Consider the following 18,665-nt stretch of genomic DNA (forward strand, 5'->3'; position numbering starts at 1 on the left):
TCAGAGTGTCCACCAAATCAATGAATCAATCCCTCACGCTCTGCTGTGCAAATGCGTCTGCTGCCTTGCAGTTGAACTCCATAGCTTAATTCCCACTTTTTCCCATCTGACCATACATAAAAAGGCTTTCATGAGTCCCTCCCATAGTTTATAGTAACAATATAGTGTTTTCTTCTTTGTTTGCTTTAAAACTCAAAGTTGCTGAAATGATGGCTTTTTGTCTGAAGGCAGAAAATGTCTGCAATCTAAAGGATGTCCAAATTGAAAGCATTCCTGGTATGGTGCCTGGAGATTATAGGTTTCAAGGAATAAACTGAATGTAAATGAAATCCAGGTGGCACTGTGGGATTCTGCAGCAGGTTGTGTGATTTTGCTGCTGCAGTCAAAGGAAACTAGGCCCATGCTGGCTTCACTGTCTTCCAACTGTTGCACTTTACATTTCCTAGCAGGAGTCAACAGGCAACAAAAATGCTTAACACTTCCAGTGAAAAACATTTCAGAATTCATTGGGTTGTGCTTCTTTGACTTTCACATGCATGATGTATCCTGTAGTCATTCTGCTATCTTGCTTTCATGTAAGCAGTTATATCAACTTACTAAATGTCCTGCAACGATTCATTTGAAGTATCAGTAGCAATGCTCATTTTTGTTTTTGTTTTGCTTTTTTTGAGTCTAGTTTATTCAATGAAACAGAAGGATTGACAGAGCGTGTGTTAGAGGAATCTGGAGCAGGTCCTGTCCTTTCTTATTCTCTTGTGTGATTTCTCTTGTCCTTATTTCCATTTTGTGGTTGAGACTGTGCTTTGTTATCAGCTATGAACCTATGGAAGTGGACTGGGAAGATAAAACTTTGCTGTGATAATAAACAGAAAAGAAGGTGGCTTGTGAAAAGTGCAATCAAATTGAAAATACAAGGTTATGTTGGCAGCTGCTTGTTCAGTAACTCAGTTGTTGGTTTTGCAGCTGGTTTCAATGTGAGCACATTAAATTGTGCTTTGGAAGAATACAATAATATCATATTATAAAATTTTAAATTAGATGTGGCCTGAACCAAAACTTTGGATCTCAGCATTAGGGGAAATTTGGTCTAGATCTGAATGTCTTGGCTGGTCACTGTCTGCCTGGAGTAGAAACTAATACTTGATAGACAGAGATTAATGCCTCCTGGGGCCTGATGTCATTTTGAACTTGGAAACCCCCTGGCTTCCCCTGTTTATTTCAAGAATTTAAGCTACATGATGTTACCACTCTCCTCTACCTCACTTATGGGCTACGTCTACACGCGTCAGATCTTCCAGAAGCTCTCTTCCAGAAGATCATCTTCCGGAAGAGAGTGTCTACACACAAAGCAGCATCTGAAAGAGTTGCCTGGTTTTCAGGAGGATTGTGTCCACACATGCACGGATGCTCTTCTGGAAGAACAGGCCAGGAAACACCTCAGACTGGGTTGCAAGGCCAGAGAGCCCTTCCGGGGCACCAGCCACGCAGCCTGTTAAAGGGCCCCTCCCCAGCAATCCCTCCCTGCACAAGCTGCTGAGGCCTGTCATGCTGCCCACAGCACAGCTTGCCGTCTCGCTGCTCCTGCAACAGCCCATGTGCTGGCCATGGACCCCAAGGTCCTGCAGCAGCACAGGCTCGCCCTGACAAGCATGCTGGGGAGCCTCCTGGCCAACCTTCTCTACCTGCTGCAGGAACACAGTATGAACTCTGAGGGCCCTGACCCACCCCTGTGCGTGCCAGGCCCCCAACAGCCCATCCCCCACGTGTGTAACTATGCCGCCAGCAGCAACTGGTGGGACTGGGTGGTGGTGGCCCAGTGGAACGATGAAAGGCAGCAGCACAACTTGTGCATGCCAAAGGGCACGTTCCGTGAGATCTGCGCCTGGCTGGCTCCCCTGGTTCACTGCCAGGACATGGGGATGTGGCCAGCCGTCCTGGGGGAGAAGCACCTAGCCATTGCCATGTGGAAGCTGGCCATGCCAGATAGCTACTGCTCCATGGGGCAGTTATTTGGGGTGGGCAAGTCCACCGTTGGGGCCATCGTACTTGAGGTAAGCCACATGTAGACTGTTACTACTCTGGAAGACAGTCATTGATATTGTTGTAGGGTTCATATATTTTCTGATGCCATGTAATCAGATGTAATATTTCAAACATACTCTTTTGAACTGTGATGTACCATTTACATACATATCAATATACTTGAAAAGCTTATGGTTGTGGCCTGCAATGGACATTTTAGTTTATTCTTCCCTATTTGGTTTATTTGTTTCTCCTCATTTTTTTGGATAATGTTTTTGATCATTTTCATCTAGCTATACCATACGAACAATTCACAACTCAGAAGTGATGCCTAAACTGATATATGGACATTGCAGCTTTGCTAGTATTATTAAATCTGTTCAGTACAATACTGAATGAAGTTTGAGAGGACAGTCAAATAAATGCTCTCTTTTAGAATGCTTTCTATAATTTTTGCAGATGTCCACATGTATCTATTCTGTTTGGACTCATATCTAATCTCCACTGTCCTTGAAATTCTGTGTGGTAATGATTCCTAAAGCATGGTGTTTGTCCTTCCTTGTAAAAACAGAACTAATAAATCCAATCCATCTCTCTTTTCTCCTGCTTCCTGAAATATCATCTCCATTTGCTTTTCTCTGGGTAACTGATAAAAATATTTTCTCCTGTTCTATCAATGGCTGACAAGTGAAAACAGCATTTAGGTAGAATTCTTATTTGAAAAGACTTATAATTTATTCTTGCTGAATATGGTTTCGAAAATGAGTCAATTTCATGTTACGATATAAAACACTTCAGGATGGATAAGTGTTTTTGATTAAAGGACAAGGTATTTGACTTTTTCATTGCTGTAATTAATGTTCTATCTACATCCTGCATCAAATAAATAAATAGTCACACCATAAAGTGTGTTTATGAAGAATCCTTATCCTTGCATGGAATCACAGAATTTCAGAACACTAGCACTGTATGGGACCTCAAGAGTTCATTGAGGCCAATCCCCTGTGCCCATGACAGGACCAAGCACCATCTAGAAAGATCATCCATGACAAATGTTTATGTAATGTGCTCTTAAATATCTCCAGTAATGGAGACTCCAATGCTTAACCTCCCTGATAGCAGGAAGTTTTCCCTAATGTCCAACCTAAACCTCCCTTGCTACAGTTTAAGTTGTTTGGTTCTTGTCGTACAGAAGATAAGAATAATTTTTCTCACTCCTCCTTGTAACAGCATTTGCGGTACTTGAAAACTATAATCATGTCCCCTCTGTCTTTTCTTTTCCAAACAAAATAAACCTAATTCTTTCAGTCTTCCCTCACAGGTCCTGTTTTCTAGACAGCCTTTTTTCTTATTCTTCTCTGGACCTTCTCCCATTTGTCTACATCTTTCTTGAATTTGGTGCACAGAACTGAACAGAACACTCCAGCTGATGCCTAATCAATGTAGAGGCATATGGAAGAATTATTTCTCATGTCTTTCTTACAACACTCCTGTTAATGCATCGCTGAAAGATGTTATGTTTTTTTCCAACACTGTCACACTTTGACTCATATTTAGCTTGAGTCAACTAGCTCCATTTCTGTAGTACCCCTTTGTAGACAGTTGCTTCCCATTTTGTACGTGTAAAACTGTTGGTCTCTCCTTTGCATTTGTTTTTATTAACTTATCTTGTTTATCTCAAATCATTTTGAATTGTACTCTATCCTCCAAAGCACTTGTAACCCCTCCCAATTTGGAATCATCCACAAACTTTATACGTGTACTCTCTATGCCAATATCTAAATCGTTCATGAAGATATTGAACAGAACCAGTCCCAAAACTGATCTCTGTGGAACTCCACTTGTTATGCCCTTTCAGCATGACTGTGAACCATTGAAAACTACTTTCTGAGAATGGTTATCCAACCAGTTGTACACTCACCTTCTAGAAGTCCCAGCAACATTGTAATTCTTTAATTTATTGGTGAGAAGAACATGCAAGACTGTATCAAATGCATTGCTAAAGTCTAGGTATACCACATCTACCACTTCAACCTTATCCACAAGGCTTGTTATTTTATCAAAGGAAGCTATCAGGTACCTGATTTATTCTGTTGCCACTATGGATATAGAAGCACTCTCTACACCAATATTCCACACAAAGATGGATGGACTACAGGCTGCCAGGAAATGTATCCCAGTAATTTCACAGCACACCGGGTTGCATAGTTTTTGTTCTTACCACCACGCACACTCCAAAACAGAAGCACTAACCCAGGAACCAATCCCTGCAACGTACCCCATTGCTAAATCTGCCACATATCTACCGTAGTGACACCATCATAGGACCTAACCCCATTAGCCATACCATCAAAGGATTGTTCACCAGCACTTCTACTAATGTGAGATATGCTTTTATGTGCCAGCAATACCCCTCTGCCACGCACATTTGGAGAAACTGAATTGTCTCTATGCAACAGAATAAATGGACACAAATTGGACACCAAGAATGGTAACACACATAAAGCCATTGGGAGCATATTTTAACCTCCCAGCCATAATTACAGACTTGAAAGTTGCTGTTCTCAAGCAAAAGGCTTCAAAACAGGCTGCAGCATGAAACTGCTGATCTGGAATTCATATACAAGTGTGACACCATGTGAATGCGTGTGAATAGGGACTGAGAATGGTGCTGTCACTACAGTGAGTATTTTGCCACTTTAGGTATTCTCACCTTCTTATCCGTATCCACCCTGAGCTTCTGATGTAACACTCTCATCTCTTTACCTCCACTGTTTCTTTTTCTTTCACTTTTAATGAAGTGAGTTGCAATTCATGGAAGCTTATACTGTAATAAAATTGGCAGTGTTTTAGGTGCCACTGGATTCCTTGTGTATTTTTGTTTTCCTCCTTAGTACCACTTATTGACCAGTCAAGACTTACATGACAAAATGTGTTTCTCAGATTGAAACACAGAATGGTGGATAGAGCTGAATCATACACAATGGCCATTTTCAGGAAGAAGAGGCCTTCCAGAAGGTTCCCCCAGGGGCCACGCTTCTGCACACTGTTTTGGAGTCTGGAAGAGCTTCTTCTGGACTTCAAATCATGTGACCCTATGCTAATGAAGCACTGGTAATTTACATCTGCACCTTATTAGCATATTTCAGGCCATTTATTAGGCATGTGTAGAAACAGCCCATGTGACACCATATTCCCTACATGTAAGAGTAGTCATAATGCTTGAGCTATTTGAGTGTAATCAAATAATAATCATGCTACCATACCAGCTATCTTAATTAACTGCCATTGGCCATGTCTACATGAGCCAAAAACTTTGAAATAGCTATGCAAATGGTCATTTCAAAGTTTACTAATGAAGCGCTGAAATACGTATTCAGTGCCTCATTAGCATGTGGGAGGCCGCTGCACTTCGAAATTGACATGGCTTGCTGCCGCGTGGCTCATCCAGACAGGGCTCCTTTTCGAAAGGACCCCACCTACTTCGAAGTCCCCTTATTCCTATGAGAAGATGGGAATAAGGGGACTTTGAAGTAGGCGGGGTCCTTTCGAAATGGAGTCCCATCTGGACGAGCCATGCAGCGGCGAGCTGCGTCAATTTCGAAGTGCAGCAGCCGCCCACAAGCTAATGAGGCACTGAATATGTATTTCAGCGCTTCATTAGTAAACTTCCAAATGGCCATTTGCATGGCCATTTCGAAGTGTTTGGCTAGTGTAGACGTAGCCATTGTTATGTCATTTAAGGTCAAGTTAAATCAACTTAGACTAGAAAAAAATGGGTTGATTCTTAGTGCAAGAAAAAACAGCAACAGTTTTGTCCTGGAGATATGAGTGCAGATAACTAAGTCATACTGACTCCTATCCTTCAGCATTTTTCACAACTTGGCCATGCACTGAATTCAAAACTGGCTTTTTGAAACAGAGTAGTATCGTGAGCAGTGCAGTCATTTGCCATCAGCCTGTGATGGGCTTCACCAAATCCAGCCTTTGGGAGTGCTAGTCTATTGTTTCCATAAGTAGAAAGAGAGTCTTATGTTTTTCTGAAAATATTAGAAACCTATAGAACATGTACAGTATTTCTATCTTGCATGTATAAAATCCAACGTTCATGTTGTTTTTTTTACTCAGAAACATTTATTCAGGATATATTGAAGGACCTGAAGAAACACAAGGTGAATGTGGATAATCTTAGCCCACTGGAGCTTGATGAGATGGCCGATATTCTTGCTGATGCCATTCAAGTTGTTGATGTGGAAGAAAGAAAGGAAAGTGGAACAGGGAAGTTTAAAGGAGAGAGAGCAAAAGCAGAAGTGGATGCAGAAGCAGAAGCAGATTATGAACCTGGACAAATGGGTACCAATGTTGACATAGAAGGTACTATCCCCAAAAAGATAATCAAGAAAAAAAGCAATTTACAGTCTTTTCCTCTTTATTTGTTCTACATTAAACAGAGTAAAAGGTAAATTTCTCTAAGGCTGTGTCCACACTACCACCTTTCTTTGAAGGAACGATGGTAAGTAGGGTGTAGGGAGTTTACTAATGAATTGCTGCAATGCATAAGTACCAGCAAGCATCTAGCCACGATGCACGCACCGGTACTTCGAAGTGCTGGGGCAACTTCAAAGTCCCCTTGCTCCTTTGAGTGCGCCATGGCTAGACACATACTGGTACTTCAAAGTTTAAAACTTCGGAGTTGCTGCGGGGGTGGGGGGGGGCGCGGAATTTGCTTAATGAAGTGCTGCCTAAGCACGGCAGCATTTCATTAGTAAACTCCAAACACCCTAATTCCTATGCTTCCGTCGAAGGAAGGTGGTAGTGTAGACAAGCCCTATGTTATTAAGCCTGATTTCTCATTCTTGAGTATGAGATGTTTAAACAAAACACTGGAAGCATTCTTTTTATGCCAAAAATCTTGTTTTTTTAAATATATAAGTGATAAAGCAAAAAATTTATCCTTTTGTGCTTTACAAGTAATCATTCTTTTGTGTACCATACTTGCATGCAGATGAAACTCTCAGACAAGAAAATATATACAAGCAACTTCTTCCCTTTTGTGCTCAGGAAACTAAGGAGATCAATTATACTTATTTGGCTATGTCTGACTGCAGACTCTCAGTGGTCCAGTAGTCAGTAATCCAGCTGTGGTTGCCACTAAAAAGTCTGCATTTACTCTATACAAGGATATGATATGCTACAGTTTTTCCTGACTCCTCTTGTGTGGTAGGATGTACCGTAGTATTTCACTTATCACCACAGTGTGGCATTTTGTGATAAATGTTAACTTTTAGGTTACAGTCTTTGTCTGTCTGTTTGTTTGTTTGTTTAAGCAAACAGACAATAGAGGTATAGCCCAAATTCCTACTAATATGGATTTAAGAAACGTATGATGTTTCTATAGCCTTGGAAAGATAGTTGTGTTAGTTTTGTAGCTTCCCAAAAAAAAAAACAGTTCTACAGCACCTTAAAGACTAACAATTGTATTTATTAGGTAATGCGCTTTCATGTCTCATTACATAATGAATACAGTTGTTAGTCTTTAAGGTGCTACAAAACTGCTTGATTTTTTATGATCACTACTGTGTCTGGTTTAAAATGCAACATTCCTGCGGATTTGTTCTGGATCACACTGGAACAGATCACTGAGATACAATTCTATATTTTTTTAATCTAAGGACTGTTGACTTCAGACAGTGATGTAATTGCAAAGTATGGCTAAAATGTAACTGCATGATGAGGTTAATTCCCGAAATCTGGGAAGCACATACAGAATTCTTTTTTGGTTCTTTCACAATAAGAGTCATATCAGCATTGATGAACCAAAAAGCATGTGGACTATGAAGATGCTGTTTCTCTTTGGTTATTTATGTAATTATAATACTGCTGCTAGGTAGACTCATTTTATAGGTTTTTTTCTTTGGGATCGGTAAACAGTGGTAGAATAATAAACAGCTCCACTGCATTAATAAGCATAATATATCTTGACGCTAACTCTGCTTTTTCTATTGACATTAGCTTAATGCCCAACTGCAGCTAATGGTGCAACACTGAACTACACTTTTTGCTTTACCCTTTCAACTAGAGCATTTCAATGTTTAATCTACAGGAAAGAAGCTATCATTAAAAAAGTAGAGCAGCCCAGAAATATTCTGTGTTTAAAAACAAAGTTCTGTATTTTATATCTATAAGCATACCCTGTTCCTGTCCTACAGATAATGGAGGATATGAAGAAGATGCCAGAGCTGATAAAAAGGTAAAATTTGTTAAACCAAATATTCCACATTATAATTTTAGTAATTATTTCTCCAGAGTTTTATGTTGAGGCACAATGCCTCATTCGTAAGAAATAAAACATTCAAGTGGTTATAATTCTTCTTTATTCACAAAATGTACCTACTCTGGTGAATGCATGAATATAGATAAATTAAATAAATATTTAATTAAAGTTTAATCAACTGAGAAACAGAAGAAAAAAATCCCAATGTGGCATCCTCCCAAACAACAGTTTGGGAATAGGCTGCTAATGTCTGACAAACTCAGGCTCTCTCCCCAAAACAGTGAATTCAAACACTGAGGCATCTTATAAAATATCCTCCCACCAGGCTCTCAAATCTCAGATCTGTGGAGTGCTAGCCGTAGTGACTCAGTGACATCACCTGTTGAAATGGACTATGAATTAAGAGCTAAGAAAATTGTTGTGAGGAAAACTGATGAGACCATAAAGAAACTTTGAGGATTCAAAACTGACTTTCATTAATTGGGTCTCTGTATTGTCAGCCTTTCACCTCTCCATAAAGGAATAAAAGCTGTTCAGATTGTTGAATGTGAGAGGAGATTTTCAAGCCTCATCCTCTTCTGGTCAGAAAAGTCTGGTTCCAGAAAGACAACTGTAACACCAAGCTTGAAATCCTCAGTTAAGCATCAAATTTGAATATTTTTGTGAGCTTTGGGTCAGAACATGGGACTTAATTAATTTCCTAATCTTATTGGGTATCATTGATTCTTTTTTCTGGATTGCATGGAGAAGAATTAACTCTGAGAAGAGTTTGGTGAACTGGAGTGAAAAATGTTGTGTAATGTACTATATCAACTATCTGGTTGTAAATAAATCTACCTTAGTTTGTCATGAAGACATCCATCGCGTATGTAAAACCAAGTCTCACCAACAACAGTCCATCTGCCAGACAAAAAGAATATACAAGTTGATGAGTTCAGCTTGAATTTCAACAAGCAATTTCACAATTGCTCTGAAAAACGAAGGGCTCCTTCTGTTATTTCACCAGTGGGATATTCTACAAATCTTTCAGCAGCACTTTGAATAGGAGAGGTGACAGAACGTAATACAGTCCTACACAGGAGAACTTTACATGGGGTTTATAAGTTATAAACTTAATAAGCAATCATTCTGCACTATTCTTTGGCATATCACAAGATAAAGCAAATAATATGTAATAAATATAGCCCCTCTGTGAGTTTTCCATTAATATGCCTTGATTTACTAATTTATGAATTTGTTCCTTGTTTGACTTCTTTAGACACATCAGTTCTAAGAGCATATCACTGCCTGTGGCATGCTCACAAAGTACGTATCACAATAATTTGCTAGAAACAATTCACTATTCTTACAAAATTATTGGTCATCTAAATCATATGGTATTATTTCTGTTCCTGATGTGCTATCTCGTAAGAAAGCTATGCAGATATTTTCAGTACCAACATTCATGAATATACGTATTTATAAAAGTAACTTGCATCATTTCTCAGTTTCATGAATTTTCTTGAGGACAAAATTTTACTCTCATTAAGATTCACAAAACATGAATACAAGGGACATAAATTCCACCATATACTGACTATGAGATTCTGTTTTCAGAACAATACTTCTGAATTTTTTTTCCACATTCTCCCGATTCTGTTCTACAATGTCTTGGTGAACAAATGTTGACAAGCTGAAAAGAGAAATTGCGTTGTGAAACACACAAGTCCTACAGTTAACACTTAAGTCTGACATTGCATATAAATCTTATCATGATCTCTAACAATACAGAGGAAGCTTTCAAGATTCTTTTTGTATTGTGCTATAATTGGATTTTCAGAATATAGGTACATTTAAATATACTCTTTCTTCATGAGTAGTCCCAATCAGACGTGTAAGGGTTTTCAGGGTTTGGTACGGACATTGTATGTGATAAATAGACCGATATCTCCATGGATTTAATGTTACAAAGAGCTCTATTCTTTTAATATAGGAGAAGAATTTGGGTGTAAGACTGGGGAACTTCTGGAATAAGAATGCCTTAACAAGAAATCTGCCAGATGAGCCAACTCCTGAAGAGTCCTTTAAGACTGAAACCAAGAAATCAGAAGACTCAACTTCTGCTTCTTCCTCAGAAGAAATGAATGTTGGTGTTGAAAATGTAAAAAGTGAGACTTTCTCAAGGGAACTGGCAGCTGAGAGGAAAACTGAATCTGAACCTCATTCCAAAGAGCAGACTGAAATTCACAACTGGATTAAGAATTCTTTGATGCAGGATGAAAGTGCCTATGAAGAACCTGAAAAAAAGATGGGAGAAGGTCTACAGTTAGAAGTGAAGTCTTCTGAGGAGGAGGAATATGGCTATATCATGACAGAGAAAGAGTAAGTATAGTAACAAACTTGAATTACATTTTTGTGAAAATGGGGAAATGTAGAGTGGCTGTAACGAATGAAATGTGAATGTAAAAAAGATGCTATTGACTGTGCCACTTTTTGACACATCAGAAACTCCTTGGCAGCAAGCTTGGTACTTTGATGGAAATATAAGAGAGTAGATATGCCATTCTGTCTGTGTAGAAGATATATAACACATAGGCCCTCTACTTACTTTTTGCTTGGTCTTCTGATGTTTCTATGATCTGCACAATATGTCAGTAAGTGTATTTATGGTTAAGGATGTGTACTTTAAATATTTTGACTTCAAAGTAGCCTAAATATCAATGCCTGAGTCATTCGTCAGAAAAATGATACACAATAACAAAACACAATATTTCCTCTCTGTTTCCATTTTGATCTGAAGATAACACAATTCAAACATCACATACACAGCTAGCTCAGAATGCAAGACCTAATGATTTCAGGTCATGTCAGTAATGAATTTGACATTTAATACTATACTTCAAAAAGACAGCATGTTTTTTTCTCATGTGAAACACAGTGCTTTAAAGAGGAGGGAAACATTTAGAAGCTAAGAGTTGAAACTTCTTATTTTTTAAGAAGTTTTTTAAATGAAAACTTGGGCTGCATCTACACATTCAAGACCTTCTGGAAGACGATTCTCCAGAAGCTGTCTTCCAGAGGATCATCATCTGGAAGATTGCATCCACACATAAAGTGCAGTCCGCAGTCTACACAGCCACAGACGGTCTTCTGGAAGAATGGGCCAGGAAACACTGTGAATGGGTCGCATGGCTGGAAGCCCTTTCTGGGATTTCAGACCATGCACTGCCTTAAAGGGCTCCTATCAAACAACCACTCACTGCACGTGCTGCTCAGGCTGCCTTGCTGCTTACAGACAGGTTTGGCCTGTCCCAGGTCCTGACCCTCACCCCTGTAAGTCATAAATCCCAAGCAGCTGCAGACCTGCAGAGTTGCCCTCACTTGCCTTCTGGACATCCTGCTTGTGGCCCTCCTCAGCCTCTCATGGGGCAGGAGACCTGGGTCTGGGGATTCCAACCCTCCACAGCCTCTACTGCGCCCCATCCAGGCTAACCGGCATGTGTGGACCCACCTTGTGAGCGCCGAATGGTGGGACAGGATGGTCCTGGCCAAGTGGAACAATGCACACCTCTGAATGAAGAAGGACACCTTCTTGCAGATCTGCAGCTGGCTCACTCCTGTCCTCTGACAGCAGGACACCTGGATGAGGTCAGCCTTCTCAGTGGAGAAGTGCGTGGTCATCACCATATGGAAGCTGACTACCCTGGACAGCTACCACTCTGTCAGGCAGCATTTTGAAGTGGTCAAGTCCACTGTTGAGATCATCATCCTTGAGGTAAGGGTCACGCCATGCCCTGGCCCAGCAAGGGAGTGGGGAGGGGGCCACACAGCATGGGGGACCCTCAGGAGCTGCTGCAGAGGCTGATGCTTGTTGCGGACCAGGACATGGCTGTTGCAGGGTTCACTGACCTTGGTTTCCCCCAGTGCTTTGGGGCCACTGACAGTACGCACATACCCATCAGGGACCCGGGCCACAACGCCATCCGATATATGAACTACAAGGGCTACCATTCCATTATGCTCCAGGCAGCAGTGGACCACTGAGACTGGTTTATAGACATTTATGTGGGCTTGCCTGACTGGGGGCACAACGCCTGTGTGTTCAGGAATTCTGCCTTGTACTTAAGGATGGAGGGTGGCACCTCCATCCCCCAGTGGGAGTGTGCTGTCAGGGATGTCGCCATGCTACTCTGCATGTTGGGTGACCCAGCATACCTCCTGGCAGTTGTAGGTTATGCAGCCATACATGGGCCACCTCACCTCCTCCCAGGAGCTCTTCAATGGCCGGCTGACACGGGCATGCTACCCCGTGGAATGTGCCTTCAGCCACTTGAAGGCAAGATTTAGGTGCTTCATCACATGCCTTGATGCGAGGGTGGAGAATGTCCCCCATGGTGTGGAGGCCTGCTGTGCTCTCCACAGCCTCACTGGGGAGCGTGAGCAGACCTTTCCCCAGGGCTGGATGGCTGAGGCTGTCTCCCAGATATGAGCAGCCTGCCAGAGAATGGCAAGTGAGAGGCCCGGCAGGAGAAGGGCAGCGAGGGCCTCATGGGCATCAGTGTGGAGGCAGGAGCAGCTGGGGTGGTGAGAGCAACTAGGGAGACAGGTGCAGGAAGCAGCAGGGGCAGCTCAGTGAGTGCCCTGCACATCGTGTGGAGCATGCCCATCGCTTTCCCATGCATGTCCTGCTGCCAGGCCAAGTCCCCCTCATCCAGAGACCTCTGCAAGGAGGTTCTGGTGCTGGAGGGAAGCTGTATAGGCTGCGGCCTTCTCATTGCGGCCCTGGCATCAAGCTGTCCAGGTGTGGACCCGCGCGGCTGGGGCTGCTCCAGGCCTGGCTCCAGGACTTGTAAGCCCTCTGGCCTGGATGGGGCTGGCGGGCCCCAGTCTCATCCTGCAGTTCTCTCAGCCCTCGGATGCTGCTGCTGTAAGACACATCACAGGAGTGGAAAGGGCAGGGTATTCATACCCCATCCTGGTCCTGGTTGCTGTGTCCCCAGTCCCCCGTGGGCAGCTGCCCCCACCCCTGACCTGAGGGACGGGGATGTTCTGTTAACAGTGGCCTATGTTCTCTGCACGGTGATGCCTTGGGGATGGTGCTGGCTGTGGAGGCATCCCCCACCCCTCCCCAGAGAATGTGCTAATGGATGGGGGGCATTTTGGCATGGGGGAGCCCTGCTCAAGGGGTGGGTGGGCTGGGAGTGGCCTGGAATGACAAGGTCTCCCAGCACATGTGTGCAGCTTGCTGGGCTCTCTACAGGGGAGGGTGCTGGGTGCCAACTGCAGCTACACCTGTGGCCCAGGGCACGCTCCAGGGTGGGATAATCTGGGGTTGGGCCGTCATGTGTGTTCCCGAGTGTACCCCCCTCCCGGGTTCTGTGCCATGGCATGCACTTACCAGAGGGGCCCTCGGAGAGGTTGAGGAATGCACTGCTGGAGTTGGCCGGGCTGGAGGAGGTGGAAGGCACCTCTATAATGAGGGAGCCCTCCGAGAGCTCATCCCCGGATGGGACCTCTGGTGCTGGAGGGCTGGCCTGGCTGGGTGATCTGGGCTGCTCCTTACTGGGACCTGCCTCCCCCTCTGGTGTGGTGGGGGCTCTGTTGCTGCCGTGTCCATGGTGGTGCAGGTTGGGGAGCTGTCATCACCAACCATGAGGTTGTGGAGCTCCCTGAAGTAGGGCCATGTTGTTGGGGCCTGCCCTGACCATCTGGCACTGTCCCAGGCCCTCATGTACCCCACCTCAACTCCTTAACCTTGCACTGGAGCTGTCTGGGGTTCTGAGCTGGGTGGCCTTGGGCTACCAGACAGGTGGCGAGGTGAGTGAAGGCAGGGGCATTCCTCCCATGTCTGTTCATGTCCCTCAACACCTCCTCATCTTTTCAGAGCCCCAGGAGGTCCTGTAGTGCTGGCTCTATCCAGGATGGGGCCTTCCTTTTTGTGGCCTGGTCAGGATCCTGGCTGCCCTTGGCCAGCTCCCTGGGTGTACTGGTTTTTGTGGGGTCAGTGGTCACTGCAGGAATGTCTGAAGTGTGTCTGCTGCAGCACTGCATGCGCTGACTGCCTCCACGCTCTCAGCTTCCTGCCATGGGGTTTCTGGATCCTTGCAGCTTTAAAAGTGGCTGGAGCCAGAGACCATAGAGCCTTGCTGGTGCTGGCAAGGGCATCTCTGAGCTCCATCTGGCTGCCGCTATGAGAGACTGCTCTTTCGGAAGAAGGGGTCGCAGAGCGTCTACATGTTTTCTTCCAGAAGAAGCTTCTGGAAGATGGCACTTTTCCTGGTTTGAGAGCAGAGTATGGAATCTGAGAGAGGCACTGCATTCTTCCAGATTCCTTTTGGAAGAGTGTCTTCTATGTGTAGATTCTCCTGGGATCTTCTGGAAGACCATGGCCTTCTTCTGGAAGATTTTGAATGTGTGGATGCATCCTTTGTGTTTTGTAAGCAGTCCTCCCTCAAATGGGGTTGAAAATGATTAAGTACTAGGGTAGGGGGAACAAAATCTGTGTTCAATACCACTACAGAAGGTGTGATGAGACTTCGGTAATGCTAATGAAAATGGATTTAAGTACATAAGACTTTGTCTACGACAATTGAGGAAGGGCCAGAAGGGGACTTATCGATGACCATCGCTGCCATTAATCTGTTTCCTGATCTAGACAGGGCCATATAGAGCAATTGGACAGTATCTGAGAGAAAAGCACAAAGACTGTCTAGCTAAGGTTTGAACAGAGATATGTTTTTTCTTGAACTTTGGTGTACTACATCTTTTGGTTTTTGGGGTTAGGCAGATAAGCAAGGCTGTTTAACTATTTCTCTTGGAGAGTGAGACTGTTTAAAAATGATAGATTTCAGCAACTTTTTTATTATTTTCATATCTTTAGTACCTGTATTATGGTATTAAGTTCTCTTAGTATGAATCGTGGTATAATCATGTGTAATCCACCAGTAGTAACAAACACCAGTGTTATGTGTTTAAAATGTAATATCATCCTCTACAATGGGATATACTATAACAAGAACGTGTTATGTTATCATAAATTCATACCTAGAGAGAGAGAGACATTGGAACTACATCTAGAAAAACCTTTAATCCACCTTGTTTTCCGTACTACAAGTGGAACATGATTGGGCTCCATACAAGTTCAGGAAATCTGTTTTACATTGTATCCATTATCCTTTGTGTGTGTGTGTGTGAAGTTTCTGTTGAACTTTTAAAACATTCACATATTCAAAACAAAACAAAACACATACAAAGGATAATGGATACAATGTAAAACAGATTTCCTGAACTTGTATGGAGCCCAATCATGTGCCACTTGTAGTACAGATAGCCATGTGGATTAAAGATTTTTCTGTCTGTAGTTTCCATTGAACTTTAAACATTCAAAGGTTAAAAATAGCAGAAAAAATTACTATAGGACTGAAGATAAGAGTTGATATGTAAAGCCTGTTTCTGTGTCTGGATTTTGGAGCAATGTGCAACATGCAACAGCTTCCTTAAGTACTTTGCAGTTCGGAAATTCAAGGCTACAAAGCTAATATTAAGAATATTATTATTATTTATTAAGAATATTGATTTAATCTAGTAATAATTTGTACACAGTAAATGGACAGGTGAAATGAAGTGTCAGACATAGTACTAAGTTTAGAGTATTATTCTCTGTATATTTGGTAGTTTTTTTCTTCTCCCACATATTGCCATTCTTGGTACTTCAAGGCTTTTTATTAGCCAGACTAGTCGTAATGGTGAAACTTTATTTTTACAGTTAAAACCAGCCGTTGCATCTGGAAGAAAAAATGAAAAAGTCCTACATATTTATAGACTGGGGATGATAGCTGGAAGGATATTTTTACATTCTGATCTCAAAATGCAACTGATAAATTGCTCAGTGTTATAGTTGACAGATGTCAGAGGTGATTCATTCACTATTAGATTCTCAGGCTTACTTGGCTTGCAAGAGTGACCCAAGAAGTTATTACAGCTTGCAGCACTGAACTCCTCTAAGATGAGAGCTTTTAATTGTGCCACAAAGCAAAGATAATACTTCCAAGCAATTCTTAAATAGAAGATTTGTGATAGTTTAAAGACTTGTCATAATGGCATCCTTGGTTGTCACTGCCAAGAACAAATAAGTCACTCTGGCTGTTTTGTTTAGTGACCTTTCAGATGCTTAGAGACGTACAATTTATACCAACTATTCTATCCATCTTAGCTAATCTTGGAAACAAATTGACAGTTTGTGCAGACAGTTGTCTAGCAAATCCTCTCAGGTGCTGCTTCAGCACTTTATTATGGTGAGAAGCAAATAAAATGGGTTATTTCTTTTATTTACTGTTTATCTCCTTTAAAAAAATTAGAACTTGTCCTTCCTTGAAGTGTAACTCTCCTAAATGTATGCCTGAAATTCTATGGCAAATTTACAACACTACAAATAATTTAAAAGTAATGAGAAATCATGTGGCACCTTATAGACTGACAGGTTTATCGGAGCATAAACTTTTGTGGGCAAAGACTCACTTTGTTAGGTGCAAGTGGATCTTTCCCCATGAAAGCTTATGCTCCAAATAATTTGTTAGTCAATAAGTTGCCACAGGATTTCTCATTTTTGCAGATACAGATTAACATTGGTACCCCTCTGCTACTTGTCAGAATTTAAAAGTAGTTTCATTTAAGTTTTTAATTTTGGTGCAGTAACTGTAATAAATTCTCATGGAGGCTTTGAGAGGGACTCCAAAATTAAGGCTATAAAGGAATTTGCTTCTGAGGGGGCCATTAAAACCTTTCTTTTGCCTTCTATTCAAAATTGAGGGGGGCAGAGCTGATTGGGAAAGCTTTGACATAACAGTTTTCCATTGGAAAATGCTGGATTGTCAAGATTAAAATTTTGCATTGGAACATACCACTTTTGACAAAATTTCTTTAGGTCCCTGATAGAATTTTTGGTCAAAATAAGAGTCACCCAAGAATACAGCTGAGGAAGGACTTTGAACCTAGGTCTGATACAGCCCAGGAGAGTGTCTTAATCTCTGAACTATTGGCTATTCTGGGAAAAAAGTTCCACCCTGATACAAAACATGACATATTCTGAATCTCACAAAGTTTGCTGAACAGGAAGTATTTTCCCACCCAGCCCAACTCGTTTGCTCCTGTTTATATGAATTATCAGCCTCAATAGAGTTTCATATGTATGAAGTTAGGATGCTAAACTTAAACATCTATTTTTTTTTTAAATAATGGTCGCTGAGCTCAAATCTCAACTCTTTTGCTGATTGGTCTTCTGTGTGTTCCACAGGATTTATTACTAAGCCAGGACATAGGCGCCATTTGTCCTTTTATTTATTTGGAGTATGGTTCTGGCAGATTGCACACGGGTATTCTGAAAATAGATTCCAATTATCTGAAGATCACCAGGATGGATGAGTGGTCTTATCCATTTACCATGCTGAAATTACTAAGCTCATCTGATTAAGCTGATCGACAGTGTTACTGTTTGCTAGAACACAGGTACCTCAGTTCTCCCATTAAGGAACAGTATAGCAATTTGTCAGATCCCCCTCCAGCTGTGGTGGGTGCTGGAGTTACCAGTAGTAGGGCTCAGTGTCAGTCCCTGCTGTAGGTATGCTCCTGGGTATTCTTTGGAAAAGTCATAGACAGATTGTGGGCTTCGTTGGTTGCCTGTGACCTGTCCATGACTTTCACTTTAAATATGACAACCATAACCTTATTCATCAACAATAAACCTTGCCTCCCTACAGAAAACCCTCTTCACAATCTAGTGGCAAAAAGCACAGAATTATTAGAGAAGGATAGCAGGGAATCATCAGACATATATGAATGATATGTATGCTGCATGTAAACTTTCTGCCAGGTGGTGATGGCCCTACCAAGGGCGGCGTCTAATATCTAAAGGTTCCTCTTAACAATACAAAGCAGAACAGGCTCGAGCCCTCACTGGTAATCTAGAATTGAATACCTCACCCCGCTTGTCACTACTAAGGCTTGGTCTACACTAGGCAAACTAAGTTGACTGCGGATACACAATTTGAGCTACAGCAATTACATAGCTAGAATCGACCTATCTGTACTTGGCTTACTTGGCTGTTTCTACTGAACAAGGTCCCTTACACCCTCCCTTTCTACTTGAATCTTTCAAGGAGTACAGGGGTTGACAGCCACCCCTGAGAGGTCGATTTTGCATGTCTCTACTAAGTGTACAAAATCGAACCACAGGAGATCAACCCTGAGTGAGTCGATCTTCCAGGCTAGTGTAGACATAGCCTAAGAGAGAATGATTCCCCATTTCATAAGGACTGAGGCTGTGTAAAGAAAAGGAAGCTTTTAATAAAAGGGAGATGAAACTCAAGCTTAATTGGGAAATCACTGCAATGGT

At 42.1% G+C, this 18,665-nt stretch overlaps 1 protein-coding gene across 2 annotated transcripts in view; it reads left to right on the plus strand.

Moving 5' to 3' along the window:
• The window catches only part of PTPRN2 (protein tyrosine phosphatase receptor type N2), a 1,102,513-nt gene that overhangs the window by 437,811 nt on the left and 646,037 nt on the right, over positions 1–18,665 (plus strand). For both annotated transcript variants that reach the window (XM_074985055.1, XM_074985056.1), the window contains 3 exons: positions 6,151–6,396; positions 8,232–8,272; positions 10,269–10,657. In XM_074985055.1, coding sequence (XP_074841156.1) covers positions 6,151–6,396; positions 8,232–8,272; positions 10,269–10,657 — 676 coding nt within the window. The remainder of the gene's footprint in view (positions 1–6,150; positions 6,397–8,231; positions 8,273–10,268; positions 10,658–18,665) is intronic.

This window comes from Carettochelys insculpta, chromosome 2 (genome assembly GCF_033958435.1).
Source record: "Carettochelys insculpta isolate YL-2023 chromosome 2, ASM3395843v1, whole genome shotgun sequence".
NCBI lineage: Eukaryota > Metazoa > Chordata > Testudines > Carettochelyidae > Carettochelys > Carettochelys insculpta.